Below are 22,335 nucleotides of genomic sequence, written 5' to 3'. Positions count from 1 at the left end.
ATGCACGAACTCCACAGCACCATAATGGCTACACTGAAAACTGTGAAGTTTGGTATCAAACTTCTCAGCACAATAAATGCACACTGATGCCAGTGTACATTTTATTGTAACATACACCCCAGAGGGCACCTTAGATGTGCCCCCTGAAACCTTAACCGACTACCAGTGTGGGCTTACTAGTTTTAGCAGCCTGCCACACACCAGACATGTTGCTGGCCACATGGGGAGAGTGCCTTTGTCACTCTGTGGCTAGTAACAAAGCCTGTACTGGGTGGAGGTGCGTCTCACCTCCCCCTGAAGGAACTGTAACACCTGGCGGTGAGCCTCAAAGGCACACCCCCTTTGTTACAGCACCCCAGGGCACTCCAGCTAGTGGAGTTGGCCGCCCCCTCCGGCCACGGCCCCACTTTTGGCGGCAAGGCCGGAGGAGATAATGAGAGAAACAAGGATGAGTCACTGGCCAGTCAGGACAGCCCCTAAGGTGTCCTGAGCTGAGGTGACTCTGACTTTTAGAAATCCTCCATCTTGCAGATGGAGGATTCCCCCAATAGGATTAGGGATGTGCCCCCCTCCCCTCAGGGAGGAGGCACAAAGAGGGTGTAGCCTCCCTCAGGACTAGTAGCCATTGGCTACTAACCCCCCAGACCTAAACACACCCCTCAATTGAGTATTTAAGGGCTCCCAGAACACAGCAAGATAGATTCCTGCAACCTAAGACGAAGAAGGACTGCTGAGCTGAAAACCTGCAGAGAAGACGGAGACCCCTACTGCTTTGGCCCCAGCTCCACCGACCTGTCACCCCACTTCTAAAGACACTGCTCCAGCGACGCGTTCCACAGGGTCCAGCGACCTCTGAAGCCTCAGAGGACTACCCTGCATCTAGAAGGACCAAGAACTCCCGAGGACAGCGGCTCTGCTCCACAAAGACTGCAACTTTGCAACAAAGAAGCAACTTTGAAACAACACACGTTTCCAGCTGGAAGCGTGAGACTTTGCACTCTGCACCCGACGCCCCCGGCTCGACTTGTGGAGAACAAACACCACAGGGAGGACTCCCCGGCGACTACGAGACCGTGAGTAGCCAGAGTTGACCCCCCTGAGCCCCAAACAGCGACGCCTGCAGAGGGAATCCCGAGGCTCCCCCTGACCGCGACTGCCTGCTTCCAAGACCCGACGCCTGGTAAGGACACTGCACCCGCAGCCCCCAGGACCTGAAGGGTCCGACCTCCAATGCAGGAGCGACCCCCAGGTGGCCCTCTCCCTTGCCCAGGTGGTGGCTACCCCGAGGAGCCCCCCCCTTGCCTGCCTGCCTGCATCGCTGAAGAGACCCCTTGGTCTCCCATTGAACTCCATTGCAAACCCGATGCCTGTTTGCACACTGCACCCGGCCGCCCCCGTGCCGCTGAGGGTGTACTTTTTGTGCTGACTTGTGTCCTCCCCGGTGCCTTACAAAACCCCCCCTGGTCTGCCCTCCGAAGACGCGGGTACTTACCTACTGGCAGACTGGAACCGGGGCACCCCCTTCTCCATTGAAGCCTATGCGTTTTGGGCACCACTTTGACATCTGCACCTGACCGGCCCTGAGATGCTGGTGTGGTAACTTTGGGGTTGCCCTGAACCCCCAACGGTGGGCTACCTTGGACCCAACTTTGAACCACGTAGGTGGTTTACTTACCTGCAAATCTAATAAACACTTACCTCCCCCAGGAACTGTTGAAAATTGCACTGTCTAGTTTTAAAATAGCTATATGTCATTTGTGTGAAAACTGTATATGCTATTTTGCTAATTCAAAGTTCCTAAAGTTCCTAAGTGAAATACCTTTCATTTAAAGTATTGTTTGTAAATCTTGAACCTGTGGTTCTCAAAATAAACTAAGAAAATATATTTTTCTATACAAAAACCTATTGGCCTGGAATTGTCTCTGAGTGTGTGTTCCTCTTTTATTGCCTTTGTGTGTACAACAAATGCTTAACACTACCCTCTGATAAGCCTACTGCTCGACCACACTACCACAAAATAGAGCATTAGAATTATCTCTTTTTGCCACTATCTTACCTCTAAGGGGAACCCTTGGACCCTGTGCATGCTATTTCTTACTTTGACATAGTACATACAGAGCCAACTTCCTACATTGGTGGATCAGCAGTGGGATACAAGACTTTGCATTTGCTGGACTACTCAGCCAATTCCTGATCACGCGACTAAATTCCAAAAATTGTCATTAGAAACAGATTTTTGAAATTTGAGCTATTTTTCTACATTTTTAAAAGTCCTGCTAGGGCATTGTGTTAGTCCCTGTTAGCATTTTTTTTAGAGTTTAAAAGTTTTGTAAAAGTTTGAATTAAGTTCTAGAGATAGTTTTAGATTCTTAAAAAGTATCCCAACTTTTAGAGAAATAATATCTGCTGCAGAAGAGAATGTGATGGAACTCAACGTCACCCCTTACCTGCATCTTAGGATGTCAGAGTTAAGGTCTCTCTGCAAAACCAAAAAGATTAAAACTGGTTCAAACCCTACCAAAGCACAGCTCCAGGAGCTTTTGGCAGAGTTTGCTAAGAACAACCCCTCTGAGGATAACCTCCCAGAGGAAGAAGCTAGTGAAGTGGAGGATCTCCCACCCCCACTCCTAGTTAGGGAGAACAGGGCCCCTCAAACCCTGACTCCAAGGCCCGTAATTATACTTTTTTAGCGCCGCATTTGCGCCGCTTTTTGACACAAAAGCGGCGCAAACCTACAAAATACAATTGGATTTTGTAAGTTTGCGCCGCTTTTGCGTCAAAAAGCGGCGCAAATGCGGCGCTAAAAAAGTATAAATAAGGGGCCCAAATGTGATAGTCAGAGATGCTGCTTCTCTCACAGGAGAGTCCAGCAACTCTGGAAGCATTGAGGACTACCTCAATGAAGATGACCTACTGTTAGCCAGGATGGTCAAAAGATTGGCTTTAGAGAGACAGCTCCTAGCCATAGAAAGGGAAAGACAAGAGATGGGTTTTGGTCCCATCCATGGTGGCAGCAACATAAATAGGGTCAGAGATTCTCCTGACATGTTGAAAATCCCAAAAGGGATTGTAACTAAATATGAAGATGGTGATGACATCACCAAATGGTTCACAGCTTTTGAGAGGGCTTGTGCAACCAGAAAAGTAAACAGATCTCACTGGGGTGCTCTCCTTTGGGAAATGTTCACTGGAAAGTGTAGGGATAGACTCCTCACACACTCTGGAAAAGATGCAGAATCCTATGACCTCATGAAGGCTACCCTGATTGAGGGCTTTGGATTCTCCACTGAGGAGTATAGAATTAGGTTCAGGGGGGCTCAAAAATCCTCGAGCCAGACCTGGGTTGATTTTGTTGACTACTCAGTGAAAACACTGGATGGTTGGATTCAAGGCAGTGGTGCAAATGATTATGATGGGCTGTACAATTTATTTGTGAAAGAACACCTGTTAAGTAATCGTTTCAATGATAAACTGCATCAGCATCTGGTAGACCTAGGACCAATTTCTCCCCAAGAATTGGGAAAGAAGGCAGACCATTGGTCAAGACTAGGGTGACCAGGACTTCCACAGGGGGCGACCAAAAGAAAGGGGTCACAAAGACTCCCCAGGGGAAGAGTGTTGAGACATCCAAAGGAAAAAGTAAAGAGTCTTCTTTAAGGCCCCAAAAACCTGTTCAGGAGGGAGGGTCCAGAGCCTCTTCACAATCCAATTTTGGGTACAAGGGTAAAAACTTTGATCCCAAAAAGGCCTGGTGTCGTAGCTGTAATGAGCCAGGACACCAAACTGGAGACAAGGCCTGTCCCAAGAAAGGTTCCACTTCTAACTCTACTCCAGCTAACACTGGAATGGCCAGTCTCCAAGTGGGATCAACAGTGTGCCCAGAGCAAATCAGGGTTCACACTGAAGCCACATTAGTCTCTGAGGGTGGGGTGGATTTAGCCACACTGGCTGCCTGGCCCCCTATAATGCAAAAATACAGGCAGCAGCTCTTAATTGATGGGACAAGTGTAGAAGGCCTGAGGGATACAGGTGCCAGTGTCACCATGGTGACAGAGAAACTGGTTTCCCCTGGTCAATACCTGGCTGGACAAACTTATCCAGTCACCAACGCTGACAATCAGACTAAAGTACATCCCATGGCTATGGTAACTTTAGAGTGGGGAGGGGTCAATGGCCTGAAATAAGTGGTGGTCTCCTCAAATATCCCTGTAGACTGTTTGCTTGGAAATGACCTGGAGTCCTCATCATGGGCTGAGGTAGAACTCAAAACCTATGCAGCCATGCTGGGTATCCCTGAACTGGTGTGTGTCAAGACAATGGCACAGTGCAAGGCTCAGGGTAAAAAAGTGGTGTTGGAGCCTGGAAAAAGGGCCCAACCCTCCAAGAGATAAGGAAAGAAAACTGGGGAACCAGTTGCAACACAACAAGACAAAGAGAACCTCTCTTCCCAGGAAGAAATTCTGCCCTCTGAGGGAACTGAGCCCCTGGAGCTAGAACCTCATCAGGTTGAGCTCCTAGGCCCAGGGGGACCCTCAAGGGAACAGTTATGTAAGGGTCAAGAAACCTGTCCCTCTCTTGAAAGCCTTAGGCAGCAAGCTGCTGAAGAGTCCAATGGAAAAATAACAGGAACACATAGGGGGTCATTCCAACTTTGATGGGCGGCGGAGGCCGCCCGCCAAAGTTCCCCCAACAGAATACCGCTACGCGGTCAGAAGACCGCCGCGGTTATTCTGTGTTTCCCGCTGGGCTGGCGGGCGACCGCCAGAAGGCTGCCCGCCAGCCCAGCGGGAAACCCCTTCCCACGAGGAAGCCGGCTCCGAATGGAGCCGGCGGAGTGGGAAGGGTGCGACGGGTGCAGTAGCACCCGTCACGAATTTCAGTGTCTGCTAAGCAGACACTGAAATTCAAAGTGGGGCCCTCTTACGGGGGCCCACGACACCCCTCACCGCCATCCTGTTCCTGGCGGTCGAAACCGCCAAGAACAGGATGGCGGTGAGGGGGTCAGAATCCCCATGGCGGCGCAGCAAGCTGCGCCGCCATGGAGGATTCAGCAGGGCAGCGGAAAACCGGCGGGACACCGATGGTTTTCCTGTTCTGACCGCGGCCATACCGCCGCGGTCAGAATGCCCTGCGGAGCACCGCCAGCCTGTTGGCGGTGCTCCCGCCGACCCCGGCGGTCCTTGACCGCCGGGGTCAGAATCACCCCCATAGAGTCTATTGGGAAGATGGACTCCTTTACACTGAGGCAAGAGATCCCAAACCTGGTGCCACTAGGAGAGTGGTAGTGCCTCAGGAGTTTAGGGAGTTCATTCTGACCTCAGCTCATGATATTCCTCTTGCTGGGCATTTGGGACAAACCAAGATGTGGGAGAGATAAGTCAACCACTTCTATTGGCCCAACATGTCCAAGAAGGTCAAGGAGTTTTGTGTCTCCTGTGCCACCTGTCAAGCCAGTGGTAAGACAGGTGGACACCCAAAGGCCCCCCTCATTACACTTCCAGTGGTGGGGGTCCCCTTTGAAAGACTGGGTGTGGACATAGTGGGTCCACTTGAACCTCCCACAGCCTCAGGGAACCAATACATACTAGTAGTAGTAGTGGATCATGCTACTAGATACCCTGAAGCAATTCCCCTTAGGTCGACTACTGCCCCTGCAGTAGCCAAAGCACTCATTGGTATTTTTACCAGAGTGGGATTTCCTAAGGAGGTGGTGTCTGACAGAGGTACCAACTTTATGTCAGCATACCTGAAACACATGTGGAATGAGTGTGGGGTGACTTACAAATTCACCACACCATACCATCCACAAACCAATGGTCTTGTTGAAAGATTTAACAAGACATTGAAAGGCATGATCATGGGGCTCCCTGAAAAACTCAAAAGGAGATGGGAAGTCCTCTTGCCATGTCTGCTTTTCGCCTACAGAGAGGTGCCTCAGAAGGGAGTAGGGTTCTCCCCCTTTGAACTTCTGTTTGGTCATCCTGTAAGGGGACCACTAGCTCTTGTAAAAGAAGGCTGGGAGAGACCTCTTCATGAGCCTAAACAAGATATAGTGGACTATGTACTAGGCCTACGTTCAAGGATGGCAGAGTATATGGAAAAGGCAAGCAAAAACCTTGAGGCCAGCCAACAACTCCAGAAGTTTTGGTATGGCCAAAAGGCTGCTTTGGTTGAGTTTCAGCCAGGGCAGAAAGTCTGGGTTATGGAGCCTGTGGCTCCCAGGACACTTCAGGACAGATGGAGTGGCCCTTACCCAGTGCTAGAAAGGAAGAGTCAGGTCACCTACCTGGTAGACCTAGGCACTAGCAGGACCCCCAAAAGGGTGATCCATGTGAACCGCCTCAAACTCTTCCATGACAGGGCAGATGTGAATCTGTTGATGGTAACAGATGAGGACCAGGAAGCTGAGCGTGAACCTCTCCCTGATCTCCTCTCCACAGACCCAAAAGATGGCTCAGTTGATGGAGTGATCTACTCAGACACCCTCTCTGGCCAACAGCAATCTGACTGTAGGAAGGTCCTGCAACAGTTTGCTGAGCTCTTTTCCCTAACCCCTGGTCAGACACACCTGTGTACCCATGATGTGGACACAGGAGACAGCATGCCTGTCAAAAAACAATTTTCAGACAGTCTGACCAAGTTAAGGAAAGCATCAAAGTGGAAGTCCACAAGATGCTGGAATTGGGAGTCATTGAGCACTCTGACAGCCCTTGGGCTAGCCCAGTGGTCTTAGTCCCCAAACCTCACACCAGAGATGGAAAGAGAGAGATGAGGTTTTGTGTGGACTACAGAGGACTTAATTCTGTCACCAAGACAGATGCCCATCCCATTCCAAGGGCAGATGAATTGATAGACACACTAGGTGCTGCCAGATACTTAAATACCTTTGACTTGACAGCAGGGTACTGGCAAATCAAAATGGCACCAGGAGCAAAAGAAAAGACAGTATTCTCCACACCTGATGGGCATTATCAGTTTACTGTTATGCCCTTTGGTTTAAAGAATGCCCCTGCCGCCTTCCAAAGGTTGGTGAATCAAGTCCTTGCTGGCTTGGAGTCCTTTAGTGCAGCTTATCTTGACGATATTGCTGTCTTTAGCTCCAGCTGGCAGGATCACCTGGTCCACCTGAAGAAGGTTTTGATGGCCCTGCAAGCAGCAGGCCTCTCTATCAAGGCATCCAAATGTCAGATAGGGCAGGGAACTGTGGTTTACCTGGGACACCTTGTAGGTGGAGGCCAAGTCCAGCCACTTCAGCCTAAGATCCAGACTATTCTGGACTGGGCAGCTCCAAAAACCCTGACTCAAGTCAGGGCATTCCTTGGCTTGACTGGGTACTACAGGAGGTTTGTGAAGGGATATGGATCAATAGCGACACCCCTCACAGAACTTACCTCCAAGAAAATGCCCAAGAAGGTAAACTGGACTGTAGAATGCCAACAGGCCTTTGACACCCTGAAACAAGCAATGTGCACAGCACCAGTTCTCAAAGCTCCAGATTACTCCAAGCAGTTCATTGTGCAGACTGATGCCTCTGAACATGGGATAGGGGCAGTTTTGTCCCAAACAAATGATGATGGCCTTGACCAGCCTGTTGCTTTCATTAGCAGGAGGTTACTCCCCAGGGAGCAGCGTTGGAGTGCCATTGAGAGGGAGGCCTTTGCTGTGGTTTGGTCCCTGAAGAAGCTGAGACCATACCTCTTTGGTACTCACTTTGTAGTTCAAACTGACCACAGACCTCTTAGATGGCTAATGCAAATGAAAGGTGAAAATTCAAAACTGTTGAGGTGGTCCATCTCTCTACAGGGAATGGACTTTATAGTGGAACACAGACGTGGGACTGCCCATGCCAATGCAGATGGCCTTTCCAGGTTCTTCCACTTAGAAAATGAAGACTCTCTTGGGAAAGGTTAGTCTCATCCTCTTTCGTTTGGCGGGGGAGGGTTGTGTAAGGAAATGCCTCCTTGGCATGGTTACCCCCTGACCTTTTGCCTTTGCTGATGCCCAGTTATGATTTGAAAGTGTGCTGAGGCCTGCTAACCAGGCCCCAACACCAGTGTTATTTCCCTAACCTGTACTTTTGTTTCCACAATTGGCACACCCTGGCATCCAGGTAAGTCCCTTGTAACTGGTACCCCTGGTACCAAGGGCCCTGATGCCAGGGAAGGTCTCTAAGGGCTGCAGCATGTCTTATGCCACCCTGGGGACCCCTCACTCAGCACAGACACACTGCTTGCCAGCTTGTGTGTGCTAGTGGAGATAAAACGACTAAGTCGACATGGCACTCCCCTCAGGGTGCCATGCCAACCTCACACTGCCTATAGGTATAGATATGTCACCCCTCTAGCAGGCCTTACAGCCCTAAGGCAGGGTGCACTATACCATACGTGAGGGCATAGGTGCATGAGCACTGTGCCCCTACAGTGTCTAAGCAAAACCTTAGACATTGAAAGTGCAGGGTAGCCATAAGAGTATATGGTCTGGAAGTCTGTCATGCACGAACTCCACAGCACCATAATGGCTACACTGAAAACTGTGAAGTTTGGTATCAAACTTCTCAGCACAATAAATGCACACTGATGCCAGTGTACATTTTATTGTAACATACACCCCAGAGGGCACCTTAGAGGTGCCCCCTGAAACCTTAACCGACTACCAGTGTGGGCTGACTAGATTTAGCAGCCTGCCACACACCAGACATGTTGCTGGCCACATGGGGAGAGTGCCTTTGTCACTCTGTGGCTAGTAACAAAGCCTATACTGGGTGGAGGTGCTTCTCACCTCCCCCTGAAGGAACTGTAACACCTGGCGGTGAGCCTCAAAGGCTCACCCCCTTTGTTACAGTACCCCAGGGCACCCCAGCTAGTGGAGTTGCCCGCCCCCCTCCGGCCACGGCCCCACTTTTGGCGGCAAGGCTGGAGGAGATAATGAGAAAAACAAGGAGGAGTCACTGGCCAGTCAGGACAGCCCCTAAGGTGTCCTGAGCTGAGGTGACGCTGACTTTTAGAAATCCTCCATCTTGCAGATGGAGAATTCCCCCAATAGGATTAGGGATGTGCCCCCCTCGCCTCAGGGAGGAGGCACAAAGAGGGTGTAGCCACCCTCAGGGCTAGTAGCCATTGGCTACTAACCCCCCAGACCTAAACACACCCCTAAATTGAGTATTTAGGGGCTCCCAGAACACAGCAAGATAGATTCCTGCAACCTAAGACGAAGAAGGACTGCTGAGCTGAAAACCTGCAGAGAAGACGGAGACACCAACTGCTTTGGCCCCAGCTCCACCGGCTTGTCTCCCCACTTCTAAAGACACTGCTCCAGCAACGCGTTCCACGGGGTCCAGCGACCTCTGAAGCCTCAGAGGACTACCCTGCATCTAGAAGGACCAAGAACTCCCGAGGACAGCGGCTCTGCTCCACAAAGACTGCAACTTTGCAACAAAGAGGCAACTTTGAAACAACACACATTTCCCGCCGGAAGCGTGAGACTTTGCACTCTGCACCCGACGCCCCGGCTCGACTTGTGGAGAACAAACACCACAGGGAGGACTCCCCGGCGACTACGAGACCGTGAGTAGCCAGAGTTGACCCCCCTGAGCCTCCACAGCGACGCCTGCAGAGGGAATCCCGAGGCTCCCCCTGACCGCGACTGCCTGCTTCCAAGACCCGACGCCTGGTAAGGACACTGCACCCGCAGCCCCCAGGACCTGAAGGATCCGACCTCCAATGCAGGAGCGACCCCCAGGTGGCCCTCTCCCTTGCCCAGGTGGTGGCTACCCCGAGGAGCCCCGCCCTTGCCTGCCTGCATCGCTGAAGAGACCCCTTGGTCTCCCATTGAACTCCATTGCAAACCCGACGCCTGTTTGAACACTGCACCCGGCCGCCCCCGTGCCGCTGAGGGTGTACTTTTTGTGCTGACTTGTGTGTCCCCCATTGCCCTACAAAACCCCCCTTGGTCTGCCCTCCGAAGACGCGGGTACTTACCTGCTGGCAGACTGGAACTGGGGCACCCCCTTCTCCATTGAAGCCTATGCGTTTTGGGCACCACTTTGACCTCTGCACCTGACCTGCCCTGAGCTGCTGGTGTGGTAACTTTGGGGTTGCCCTGAACACCCAACGGTGGGCTACCTTGGACCCAACTTTGAACCCCGTAGGTGGTTTACTTACCTGCAAATCTAACAAACACTTACCTCCCCCAGGAACTGTTGAAAATTGCACTGTCTAGTTTTAAAATAGCTATATGTCATTTGTGTGAAAACTGTATATGCTATTTTGCTAATTCAAAGTTCCTAAAGTTCCTAAGTGAAATACCTTTCATTTAAAGTATTGTTTGTAAATCTTGAACCTGTGGTTCTCAAAATAAACTAAGAAAATATATTTTTCTATACAAAAACCTATTGGCCTGGAATTGTCTCTGAGTGTGTGTTCCTCATTTATTGCCTGTGTGTGTACAACAAATGCTTAACACTACCCTCTGATAAGCCTACTGCTCGACCACACTACCACAAAATAGAGCATTAGAATTATCTCTTTTTGCCACTATCTTACCTCTAAGGGGAACCCTTGGACTCTGTGCATGCTATTTCTTATTTGGAAATAGTACATACAGAGCCAACTTCCTACACCAGACATCTATTTACTAGGAAATCTAGCGTTTAGGGGCAGAACTGTTGGTGGATTGGAATTACCCTAAATATACCTTTTCTTATTTCATGGTCAATGTCTCAATTTTCAGAACCACGCAAACTCTTTTTGGACACAATTAAGTATTTCAGAAATGTATTTAAAACTGATAATTGAGGACTCATTCATGGTTAGTTTGCTAATTTTGGTTCCTTTGAATAGAGACACACACACTATTTTGGACCTTATGATGTGGTCGAAGCACATTATGAGCTACACTGATACAGCTTTCTAGGATATCATTAATGCGGCTTGGGGACTTAGCATGTTAGACTGGTGTAACCAATCTGATGCTATAATCTGTAAGCAACTGAGCAGCGGAACTTCTGAAGGCACCAAACGAATATGTCTGGCTCTGCTGTCTCTGGCCTGTAGTTGTGAGACTTGTATAATTTTTTATTTTCACTCTGAATTTTACAATTATGTATAAATGAACGGATATACGCATGTACATATGTCCATATTTATAAAGAACAATCCTGGTTGGAGCAACAGAGCTCTGTATTAGGTTAGTGAGGTACTGTGCTCAGTGAAGGGCTTTTTAATGTGTCATACTATTAGGGGTGGACGATAATTTCAGCTCCGCCAGTGGAGTTTGGACACTGCATGTTCCGAATGTAAAGCGGAGTTCCGATTAAATTCTGACAACAGCTGCATAGCCGAGTTTTTTCTTGCATGTGGCACACCAACAGTAAGTTGGTGAGGGAGATTTGGGATCCTCTAGAGTGATTTTCAGTTGCTAGGAGGGCACCTGGTGTGATTTCCCAACGTGGGTTGTTGCGATCGTTTATGGTCAGAACACTGCCACTCAAGTAAAAAGTCTACTTGAGCTGCAAAAAATCAGCTCTAGAAGCAGAGCCCTCTGGTGGGAGCATAGTGCTTCATGCTGATTTAGTACCTCCTGGAGCTAAAAAACAGTGTGAGCAGCACAACATGCCTAATTTTGAGCATTTGCAGAACTCCACAGAATCCCAGGAGTTCTGCCCACCACTGCATACAAGCAATATGCAAACATTAAGGGTCAGATCTACAAGGCCCTACTGTCTCACAGCACCACACTAGCATCATTTTCTTTACGCTAATGTGGCTTTAAGGAGGCCATTGTCCTTCGCCATATTTACAAAGTGGCGCAAATCATGCATTGCGCTACTTTGTAACCCCTTCGGCCACATTATGCCTGTACCAGGCATAATGTATGCAAGGGGGGCGTTCCCTTGAGGGAGGCCCGTAAAAATGGTGCAGTGAAATTTACATTTTACTGCGCCATTTTTAGTGTCACTTTTAACGTTAAAATGACGCACCCATTACTTTCAATGGGCCTTCCAGCATCATACATTTTGACGCTATTGTCCTAACGTGTGCCGTATTGTAAATATGGCACTACCATGGTGTTGTTAGGGGGTGCAGCGGGCGCAAGATAAGTACTGCATTACAGCTAATGCGCCACTTTCTTGTAAATCTGGCCCTAAGTGAGAAAAGCTGCTACATAAAGTTTGGGAAAAAATGATGCCCAATGTGAAATATCATGATCAGATTTTAACTGTCTGGTATACCTAGAGATCTTGAACCAATTTTTAACTAATTTGTGCTGCAACGCACTGTTCTACAATCATTGATTCTAAAGACTTCTTGTAGTACAATTTCCAATACTTCTGTGCTTGCCTGGCACACTAAAGAACTACTAAAATGCTGTACCATTGTCTCTCCAGACCGTTTGAATTTGTACCACTGTATGAAACAACTGCATTGCAAATGCTCCCATTTGGGAGTGTTTCAAAATGTTCCTTTGGTTAACATCCTATCCGGCTGCCCCCTTGATGAAAGTTGGGATTGGTTCATTCTCACTCTCATTTGTTTAGATTTGAGGCAGGTATTTACACCCCACTGTTTTCAAAGTTCATGGGATACCACTGAATAAAGTCCTTATTATGCCTTAGTGAGGAAACATCCTTGTAAAAACAGATTTTCAAAACCCACCCTGGGTTTTCGACTGGCCATACAACCGCACTTGAAGGAGTACTCACACACTCACTGAAAGTAGATTATATTAAGTAACATGTCTATAACCAAAAAGACAGGTCAGCATCTGTTTCAGAGGCAGAAAATGAAGACATACGTTTATCAGAGGTCTTTAGGAGGTGTAGAGTGGCATCAAAGCCACTGTAAAGGCGCTGTCCTCCCTCCGTCAACACATACTCCTTCAGCTGTCCATTTAGAAGGAAGGTATGACTCCAGTCCAGTGAAATGGTAGACACGTTACTTGTGACGGAAAATGCCGCTTTGTATGTGGGCACTGAAAGTGAAAACATAAAACAACAGTTCATAATACATGTGAAACGGGCCTTTTAGGGTAAACTGCATTGAGATATACAAAATTAGAAAACTGGCATATGGGTCATCTTTATGAGTAAACAGTAACCATAAATGATTCTTTTGTACAAAAAACTTATCTGAATAATTCTGATTATTCTGTCAATAGAATTTTTTTGCATTACTTCTTTTATTTATTGATATGCTGAATAAATCATATACTTTTATGTATTTATTCATTTTGAATAAGGATGTCTATTTAGATATTGGAGCATTATTCAACAGTTATGGAAGGTTAATCAAAGCATGCACCCCCAGGTGAGGCACTCCTGTCAATGGAACACTGTGACAGGCCAGCCATTACTTTAATGTCTGGACCACTGTTTTGTATTATAATGAGACAATGCTTTCAACAACACAATGAAACGACTTGTCACAGGTCAGCCCCTGGACCCAGCTCCCCTTATATAAGCACAACCTGGAAGACATTACTGTCACCAGCTTATTGTGCCAGGCCTATGTTACATCGACATGCTTCCTGCACATCCTGGAAAAGACAGGACTTGCAAGAGCCTCCAAGGACATGCCTGTCTGGGATAAAATACTACCCCCACTTCTCTGCACATCCACCCCACTCCTTTGTACATACTGGTGGAAGATTTATCAATGATTTTTTAGCTTTATTTTGGTACTATCTCAGTGGCAGTCACTGGACCGTCTTGTAGCACAACTACGCTCTTTTTTACCACTATACCATACTTTTTTATACCTATATTTTTAAACACACCAATTTTATGCTGCTTGGTGATTTGAATATACATCGGGAGGTTCCCATCTGTAGTTTAGGCTCTGCCATTACTGAGGAACTTACTGCCGGGAATCTCGGTTTAATTAACTCCGTCCACACGCATAAGGTTGGACATCTAATGTAAAATCTCGAATATTAAGGACCTTAATACTGACCCCATTCCTCATGCCACTACTCTGGTACGACCACTTTGCAGTGCCTTTCTCCATTCAGACTTGTTCACTGCCCTCTACAGCTCTGGCTCGACCTCCGGCTATCTCCTGAAATTGGTCCAAACTAGATCTCCCCTCCCCCACAAAATCCCAAACACCTTACCAAGTCTAGTGCAGTCCGTCAATCTAGATCAACCTATGGATGCTGATTAGATCTGGGATTCTCTGGATACAATCCTGCCTGCTAAACCAAGCTCCTCAGCCAGAGTTCACTCTCTGCTCCTGGTTCAATGAGACTTTGTGTGGGGAGAAAAGCAGTGTAAGCTTCTGGAAAGGTCCTGGCAAAAATCTTATGCTGAGGAAAAAAACTTAAGTACAAAGCGGCACTAAAAGATTATCACTTACTATGTGGAGTTGCGTGGTGACGTTCTACTCAGATAAAACCACCACTGCTCAGAACTGCTCAAAACTCCCTTGCTGTCACGGTCACAAAGTGAGGATCAAACACACTTTTTTGAAAATAAAACAAAACAAAAAGGTGACTGTTGGACCTAGCCCTTTTTGCAGGGACATCCCTAAACTTTTTGCCTCCTCTTTCCTAATTTATTTTTACCTGTCTTTGTTGGCTTTAGGACTCTGGGCACTTTAACACTGCTAACCAGTGCTAAAGTGCATTTGCTCTCGGTCCAAATTTTATTAGTAATTGGTTTTCCATGATTGGCACATTTGAATTACTGGTAGGTCCCTAGGAAAGTGCACTATGTGTGACCATGGCCTGTAAATCAAATGCTACTAGTGGGCCTGCAGCACTGATTGTGCCACCTGCATGAGTAGCCCTATAAACATCTCAGACTTAACACTGCAGACTTTGCATATTTATTGAACCTTGTCCACAAACATGCCTCACTCTCCGGAGCCGTCAGCAGTTGTTTCAAAAGTTGTGTTTGAGGTGGAGAAATTGGAGAAATACTCAGTGGTCCAGCTCAAGCAATTTTGGGAGTTCCAATGCCCGATCAAAAGCTCCACCAAGAAGAATGAGCTGCAAAAGGCGCTGTGGGCCTGGTTGGCAGCAAAGGAGCCTGAGGGACACACAGCAGTGGAGAATATGGCTGTGAATGAGGAGGTGCATGCATGGTGATTTGGTGGATAACCTGGACCTTCCTGGAGGGAGGGCCTCCAGGGCAGGCAGCAGTGTTTCTTCTAAAGGACTGACTCCCCGAGGAACTGAGGGACAGAAAGGCAGAGCATAGGCATTATTTGGAGCTTGAGAAACTCGAGCTGGAACGGGCCAGGATGGAAAGAGAGGCAGAAGCAGAGAAAATGGCAATGGCCATGGAGGAGAGAAAAATGTTGTTAGCTCATGAGCTAAAATTGAGGGAGCTGGACTCAACATATGTCCATTGCAGGGTCTCAAAGATGGGCCACACGCAGATGCAAAAGGAATCACCATCCAGTGAAGGACCTTGGAAGGGGCCGACAATTAGTGGAATGTTGCATTTTCAGAGCCTGCAAAGAATTATTTTATAGTCTCTTTAGCACAGAAATTTTGCTTTGCTTTCTGAAGGGGGGTGGTTGTGCGGGCCATGAGGAAGTGCGGAGTACGGCAGATCAATATCAGATCTCAGAAGGCAGGTCCCCCACATCACTAGTTCAGACAAGAAGACTTAAAAAAGCAGCATCCGTGGTTGTGCCTGAGGCTGTAATGGCATGGATTTCTCCACCAGGATGGGAGAGGTGTAAGGGCACCCAAAATTAGAAGATAGTTCTCTATTGGATAAGTCAGAAGGAAAAATTAGCAGGCTAGGTCTGGAAGTGGTGGGGCCACAGCCTTTTTTTCCGGCAAGAAAAAATCAAGTGAAGAGAGTGTGCAGGCCCCGAGATCCACAGTGCTTCGGTCCCTGAGGAGAAGAAGAGATGGTGCTGACATTATCAAAGGAGGTAAGGGAAGGGCCACAGGAGCGGGCCAACCTGAAGTAAGCGTGAAGGTGTGGATGGCACAGTAGCAAGGGGTTGAGAGGTGGTGAGATACTCTTTAGGCCCCAGACAGGAGAGAGACTTGGAAGGTGCAAAAACAGGTAAAGTTGAGTTGTGGGCATAGATGGCACCAAAGCACTTGAGACGAGACCAAGAAACGGTGGGACACTTCTGCTGGAAAGCTGCGGCCTTACCCTGTTTTCCTACGCAGATGACACTCAGATTATCTTTTCTTTGTCATCTGCCCAGGGCCACAATTCTGATGCCCTGAATTCTTGTTTGGGTAAGATTTCCACCTGGATGAACACTTAATCATTTAAGCTGGATGGCAAGTGCACTGAAAGCCTATCAAGCATATCAATATTGAAAGGCAAGATTAGAGATGCATATTCCATGAAGATGAAGCCTGTATTAGACAATAGAGGGTGGAAGGGATTTGGATATTCTTGTCTGAAGAAGAGTCAGAGTGTTGAACGTATGTGGAAACAGGGATGAAGGGATAAAGCAGGAAGGGGTGATGTAGGGGCCCGAGAACCTGGTGTCCAAGGAATGGTCACAGGATAGGCAACATGCTGCATGACAAAGGGATGTGGATCACTGAGTTATTAAGAGGCTCATCAAAAGTAGAAGAGAAGATGGCAGAAGAGGATGCACAGTTGCCAGACCACAAGGGTGATAAGTGAAGGCAATGGTTGTGGTGCTGCTGAGGAACAAGGGTGTGAGCACCACAGATGACATGCTGGGGACAAGGAGAGGAAGAGAAGGGAGACAATGTTGAGATACAGCCGGCATCCATCCGAGGAGGGGAACAGCAGAGAGAAGAGAGTGTCAGGGTAAGGAAGGATGCAGGCAATAAAAGGGCTAGCTAGACAGGGTCTCTGCATTCCTAGGTACAGGATACTGGACTGTGAGTATGCAGAGGACTGGTGGGCTGCATGTGAGAGTGACAGAGTGGGCATGAGACGGGGAGACTGGGACAGATATGGACCAGGGGACAGCGATAGAAGGGAGATGGAAAATAGCCAGCTTCAGAGGTTTCATATAAAACAGTGGAACTCTTGGGACAGATTCTTGGTGAGGAGAACCGGAGCAGGAAAAGGTAGAAAGAGTAGACGTGACAGAGTGACACAGGTGAGTAAAATTAACTTTAGCAGACTGGATGGAGCAGACATGGAGATTGGAGGACAAGACTCAACACATGTAGGGTTAATCAGCACTGTAAGACAGAGGAGAAATGTAAGTCTGGTGACGGCAGCTGAGGAGGATCAAACACTTGAATGGCAAAATATGGCAAAACAAAAGCCAGAAGAGGTGGGGCTGATGAAACTGCTCGAAATGGGCATAGTGCCTCTTTGAGTGGTCACTTGTTGACCATACAAGGAAAAGATCTGTGCTAGTGAACACACAGATGTAATTAATCTACTGCACAGGTAGACATGTAGCAAGGAAGAATCCAAAGCGAAGGAGAGAGAACTGGCTAAGAGGCCAGTTTATCCTAGCATATTCTATGAGAAGCATATGGACAGCAGTGCTCTTAAAATATCTTGATGTCTGAGAGACAAAATGGTTTTAGGATTCCATCCACAAAGGCCACGCCGATGACACTGGGCTGATATCTTGAAGCCTGTTATAGGATTAGAGGATGTGGTGAAAGGTAAATTGGTTAATGAGCTGTGAGAAGGTAGGTGGGACCCTTTGAGAAAATCCCCATTCCAACCATGATGGTATCCTTTTTAGGGATCATTTCCACGAAACCAAAAGGAGAATAAAGACTGATTCACCACAAATACCTCAGAAGAAGGTTGTTCCATTTGATACACAAACATTGATGAAGTGTTTGGTCTGAATATAAACAGCAGTGTTTGGGCTGAAGTGGGAAAGACAAATTGGCTTGTCATCTGCTGCCGATCTACCCTGACAATTTTCTCTTATTGGGGATTTAGTTCAACTGAATTTTGTTTCGTTGACAAAGCTATGCTGATGGCTTGTGTTGATTGGTGGTCTGCGTAGTGTTTAAAACCTTCCATCCTTTCCTGGATTGGGTGGTGAAGATAGTGGCTTGGAATGAGTAAATGCTGCACAACCTTAATGATTCAAATTCTGTGAGAAGAAAGGGGAGCAAATGTAATACTGAATCCATTCCTTCCACATCTTAGGACAATATGGGGGGTTCTCTCCTGTGTCACCAAATCTCCTCCCTTACACTGCAAGGTAAATTTTGGTCAGCTTATCGATCGTACTAGACCCCTGAATGTTTACACAAAGAAGGACGCTTGTCCTCGGCTGCTTGTTTACACTGTGATCATCCTCTATGTGACTTAGACCATTTACTTTTTTACTGTAAACATATACGTCCCTTCTGGAAAGATATCAAAGTCATGTTGTTTAATATTTTTAATGTTAAACTGTCCCCAACTCATGTTGGTAAAATCTATATCTATCTTGTATGGTTTTCTTATTGACATTTTTCTAGCTATAAGAAATAAATCTGTACTTTCCAATTGCAAGAATTACAATAATATTTTGTATCACACATGGTGGGCATGGGTTTGTTTTATTAAAAGTGCTGTGCAGATAACACACTGCCCAATGTTACCTTCAATAACAAATCCTCTTGGCTTTCATGGTTGAAACTGGATCTTTATTCACAAAAGATCAACCCTCCTTGTGCGAGCAATGCACTGATCTCAATAGTTCTCAAAGGTTTGCCTCTTGCTCTCTTTTTTCCTTTCTCTTTTCTCCCTTCCGGCCTTCTGTTTCACTTTCACTTTTTTCTACTCCTCACAGGATTATACATTTTTTATTTTGTAATGTTTTAAATATCTACATAGTGAGTATCTGAATCTGTTGATGTTGTCATGTTGATAAATTATTGTCTTACCTATTATCATTGTACTGTATTATAATTAATTTATATGTAATAAAAAATGGTTGAAATCAAATGGAACAAATGACCAAGGCACTGGGAGGTTCCATGTGCACTGCAAAAGACAGATGATTTTGACCTAGTTATGTTATGCTAGACAGACTTTTAGAGCGCATGGCTGCCCCAACAACTGGGCTTCCAAGCACTAGCCACTGGACTAAAGTACTACATCAAACAGCTAAGGGAAAGAACCAGGTTTTGAGCTTTTTCCTAAACTCAAGGTGATTCTGAATTTTTATTAGCTTAAGAGGCAAACTGTTCCAGAGGACCAGGGCTAATACTCGAAATGAGCGGCCGCCAGCCCATTTCCGATGAAACTGATAAGTAACCACCAGGTTAAGATCAGCCAAGAGAAGTGCTCTGGTTAGGAGATCAGGTCATAAAAGGATGGGGCACCTTGGGTGTTCATAATTCTGTGTGCCAAGCAAAGGGCTTTGAATTGAATTCTCCTTTCCAACGGATGCCAGTGGAGTTTGCGAAGGAGACCTGCAACGGGCAGAACTTCGGAAGGAAAACAGTAGTCGGGCTACCGCATTTTAAACCAACTGTAACCTCCTTAGTGCGGATTTCTTGCAACCCAGACACAGAATGTTACAGTAACCCCAGAGGGATAGAATGAGAAATTGGATAATCATCTGGCAAATATGTGGTTGAAAGAGGCCAATAATGAGTTTCAGCCTTCTCAGAAGACCAAAACAAGTATGTGTCAGAGTAGTTACTTGTTTCTCAGGTGTAAGATCATTGTCCAGCCATATACCTAGATTTTTCACTGCAGGTTTAGGCACAGGGGAGGCCCCAGACAGTCTGGCCACCACAGATTTCCCCATGGCTGCGTATGTTTGCCAAACAATAGGATCTCTGTTTTACTTGCATGCAGTTTTAGGCAATTATCATGGATCCATCTAGCCACTGACAGCATACACCTCTAGAATTTGGTAATGTCCTGAGAGGCATCAGCAGACAAAGGAAAAAATAAGTTGGGTATCTTCAGCGTATGATATAATCAAGACCCTAAGATGTCTCACTATCTCAGGCAGAGATGTAACATACAAGTTAAACAGTGAGGGGCTCAAGGAGGAGCCCTCAGGAACCCCGTGTCCAGGTATCTGAGAGATGAAGAAAAAGGGGGAGATAACCTGGAAAGAGCAGTGGCTAAGTAGGATTTGACCCAGGACAATGCTTTGCCCTGAATGCCTATGTCAAAAAGGCATTGTAAAAGCATCTTGTGAGAGACAGCGTCAAAGGCGGCACTCAGATCTAAAAGAATAAGGGCTGCCGAGCTGCCCTCATCCACCACTCTGTGAAGTGTCCTAGTAACAGACTAATGGGTATATTTTGAGCTGTGATGAGACCTGAAGCCGTTTTGAGAGATGCTCAGAATTCTATTAGCTTTTAAAAACTCTGCTAGAAGTCTATTAACATATTTTTCAGCCACCTTAGCTATAAAAGGGAGTAGAAAAATAGGGCAGTAATTATCAGGCCTGGAGGGGTCACAGGAAGGCTTTTTCAGAAGAGGGGTAACTTTTACCTGTTTCCATGCACGAGGGCCATGGCTTTACACAATGAAAGATAGACTATTTCAAGAAAGCGGGGAAGAACAAAGTCCTGTAATTTAAAGATGGTGTTGGGTTTAAGGGAATCATCCGGAGAACCCGACTTCACAGAGCAGAGAAGGTAAATTCAGCAGAAATAGTTAATTAAGAACTGGCCACAACACAGCTTCCTCTTGACATTCAAGGGTGAAATCAGGACCTTCTAAGGCATACAACTTGATTCCATGCCAGTGGTGTCAAGGCTGCCGGGAGACAAGATAGTGATGCTGAGATTCGGGCTGTCCAGTAAGGACATATAGTGGCTCCCTTTGAATAAGGGGTGCTCAAAAAGGATGGTGGAAGGGTGGCAAATAATTAGGTGCTTGGAATGCTGTGAAAATGCTTACAGTTAGGAGGCTGGCTGGGTTTAGAATTGGGACAGTAACGGAGGAACACAGCCTGGGTTGTTGGGAAACAGGCTAAAGTTATTGTGCAGTTGGAGCTTTGGGAACTCGTGGAAGCATGTTACTCCCGAGGGTCTGTGGGCATGCATTGGTACTTAATGGATTGTTTGTTTCTCTAGGAAGGGTGCAGGCAGTAAAAAGAAAGAGGTGTGGATATGTGGCCACTCTGTTTTGCAATGTGCATAGGGCTACAGTAAGAGGCAATTTTATGACAAGTAGCTGAGGTTGGATGACAACAAGGTGGCAGTGGGATGGCGTTGGTCAGGAAGGGATCAGATGGGGCCAACTGCCCATGTTATAGAGATTGGTAGGGCATAACATCAGGGGGACGTGGAAGCACTGCTTTCACCCATCACAGAGTAAAATAATAAAAGCTTTTTGAGGTTTCAAAACTGCACTCTCTTTGAACACACTAGGAGAGTGATGCTTATTTAGTATTCAGCTGCCAGGCTGAGGGAGAAATGTTTAGCAAAGCCTGCTTGCTATCACTTAAATCCCCGTCCCACATGACCCAGCTATATTCTAAAGAAGCTGTGTGCTGCCAGAGGCTTTTGGCCTTATTAAGAAGTCAGCAAGTGTGATATGACACCCAGTTCCCTGCATAAATGATGTATGGAATGTGAGGGCAGATTGCATTCTATTGTTGGGAAGCAAAATATAAATACAGCGGATCCATCGCCAACCTCAGCTAATAATTTAGAGGATTTAATGGCTGAAGTCTCAGAGTTGAGAGGAACGAGCTTTGACTGTATGGTCCAGTGGAAATTCTAACTGAAAGGGATATCAAGACATTGCAATGAATTAATTATGACATTACCCACTTCTAATAAGATTTAGACCCTATTACGTGAAGGCTAAAAACAAAAAATCAGATCTGTAAACAAAGAAAGAGAAATTATAAAAACTAACAAGGAAGAAATAGACTTCAAAGATCCAAATGTTGAATACCAGTGTATTTTAATTAAAATAATGCAATGCAATAGACTTATGTGTACAAGGAAGTGCACAGCTCGGCGCGTGGCCTGCAGCCGATGAATCAGCACGCCTAGTGCGACGCTCCGAGAGCAGTGTACGGGGCCCAGCTAATCCAGTAACTAAAAAAGCCCCGAACGGAGCTCTTGACGACCCCTCCACTTTGTGAAGGCTCACAGCACCTGTGGGGTTGCCGCCGGCAGAAACCGAGCGACAGCAGAGGAGGAACAGGAGTTTAATTCCGCGGCCGCTCGAAAACAAAATGGCGACCGCGACTCAGCACCGGACTGGCGGAGCGCTCCTCCTAAAGGAGAGCGCGTAACGCATCGGCGACCGCTGCAGATAAGTTTCTACTCCCCAAAAGCAAATCGAAAACAGCGGCGAACCCCCACCCTCGATGGAAATTGAAAGTGAGACGCGGTAAGAGGAGTGGGGAGACACGACAGTGTGGGAGAGCCTGATTGGGACGGCCTACCCGGCTAAAGCAGAGTGGACTGTTCCCCATACTGCAGCCTGCAGTT

At 47.0% G+C, this 22,335-nt stretch overlaps 1 protein-coding gene across 1 annotated transcript in view; it reads right to left on the bottom strand.

The window, feature by feature from the left end:
- Positions 1-22,335, bottom strand: part of USH2A (usherin) — a 3,586,186-nt gene that overhangs the window by 125,389 nt on the left and 3,438,462 nt on the right. Inside the window, exon 68 of the mRNA XM_069233891.1 lies at positions 12,793-12,969. Within this exon, the coding sequence (XP_069089992.1) occupies positions 12,793-12,969 (177 nt within the window). The remainder of the gene's footprint in view (positions 1-12,792; positions 12,970-22,335) is intronic.

This window comes from Pleurodeles waltl, chromosome 5, assembly GCF_031143425.1.
Source record: "Pleurodeles waltl isolate 20211129_DDA chromosome 5, aPleWal1.hap1.20221129, whole genome shotgun sequence".
Lineage (NCBI taxonomy): Eukaryota > Metazoa > Chordata > Amphibia > Caudata > Salamandridae > Pleurodeles > Pleurodeles waltl.
Note: the sequence above shows the minus strand (reverse complement) of the source record. Positions and strands in the feature narration are given on the sequence as shown.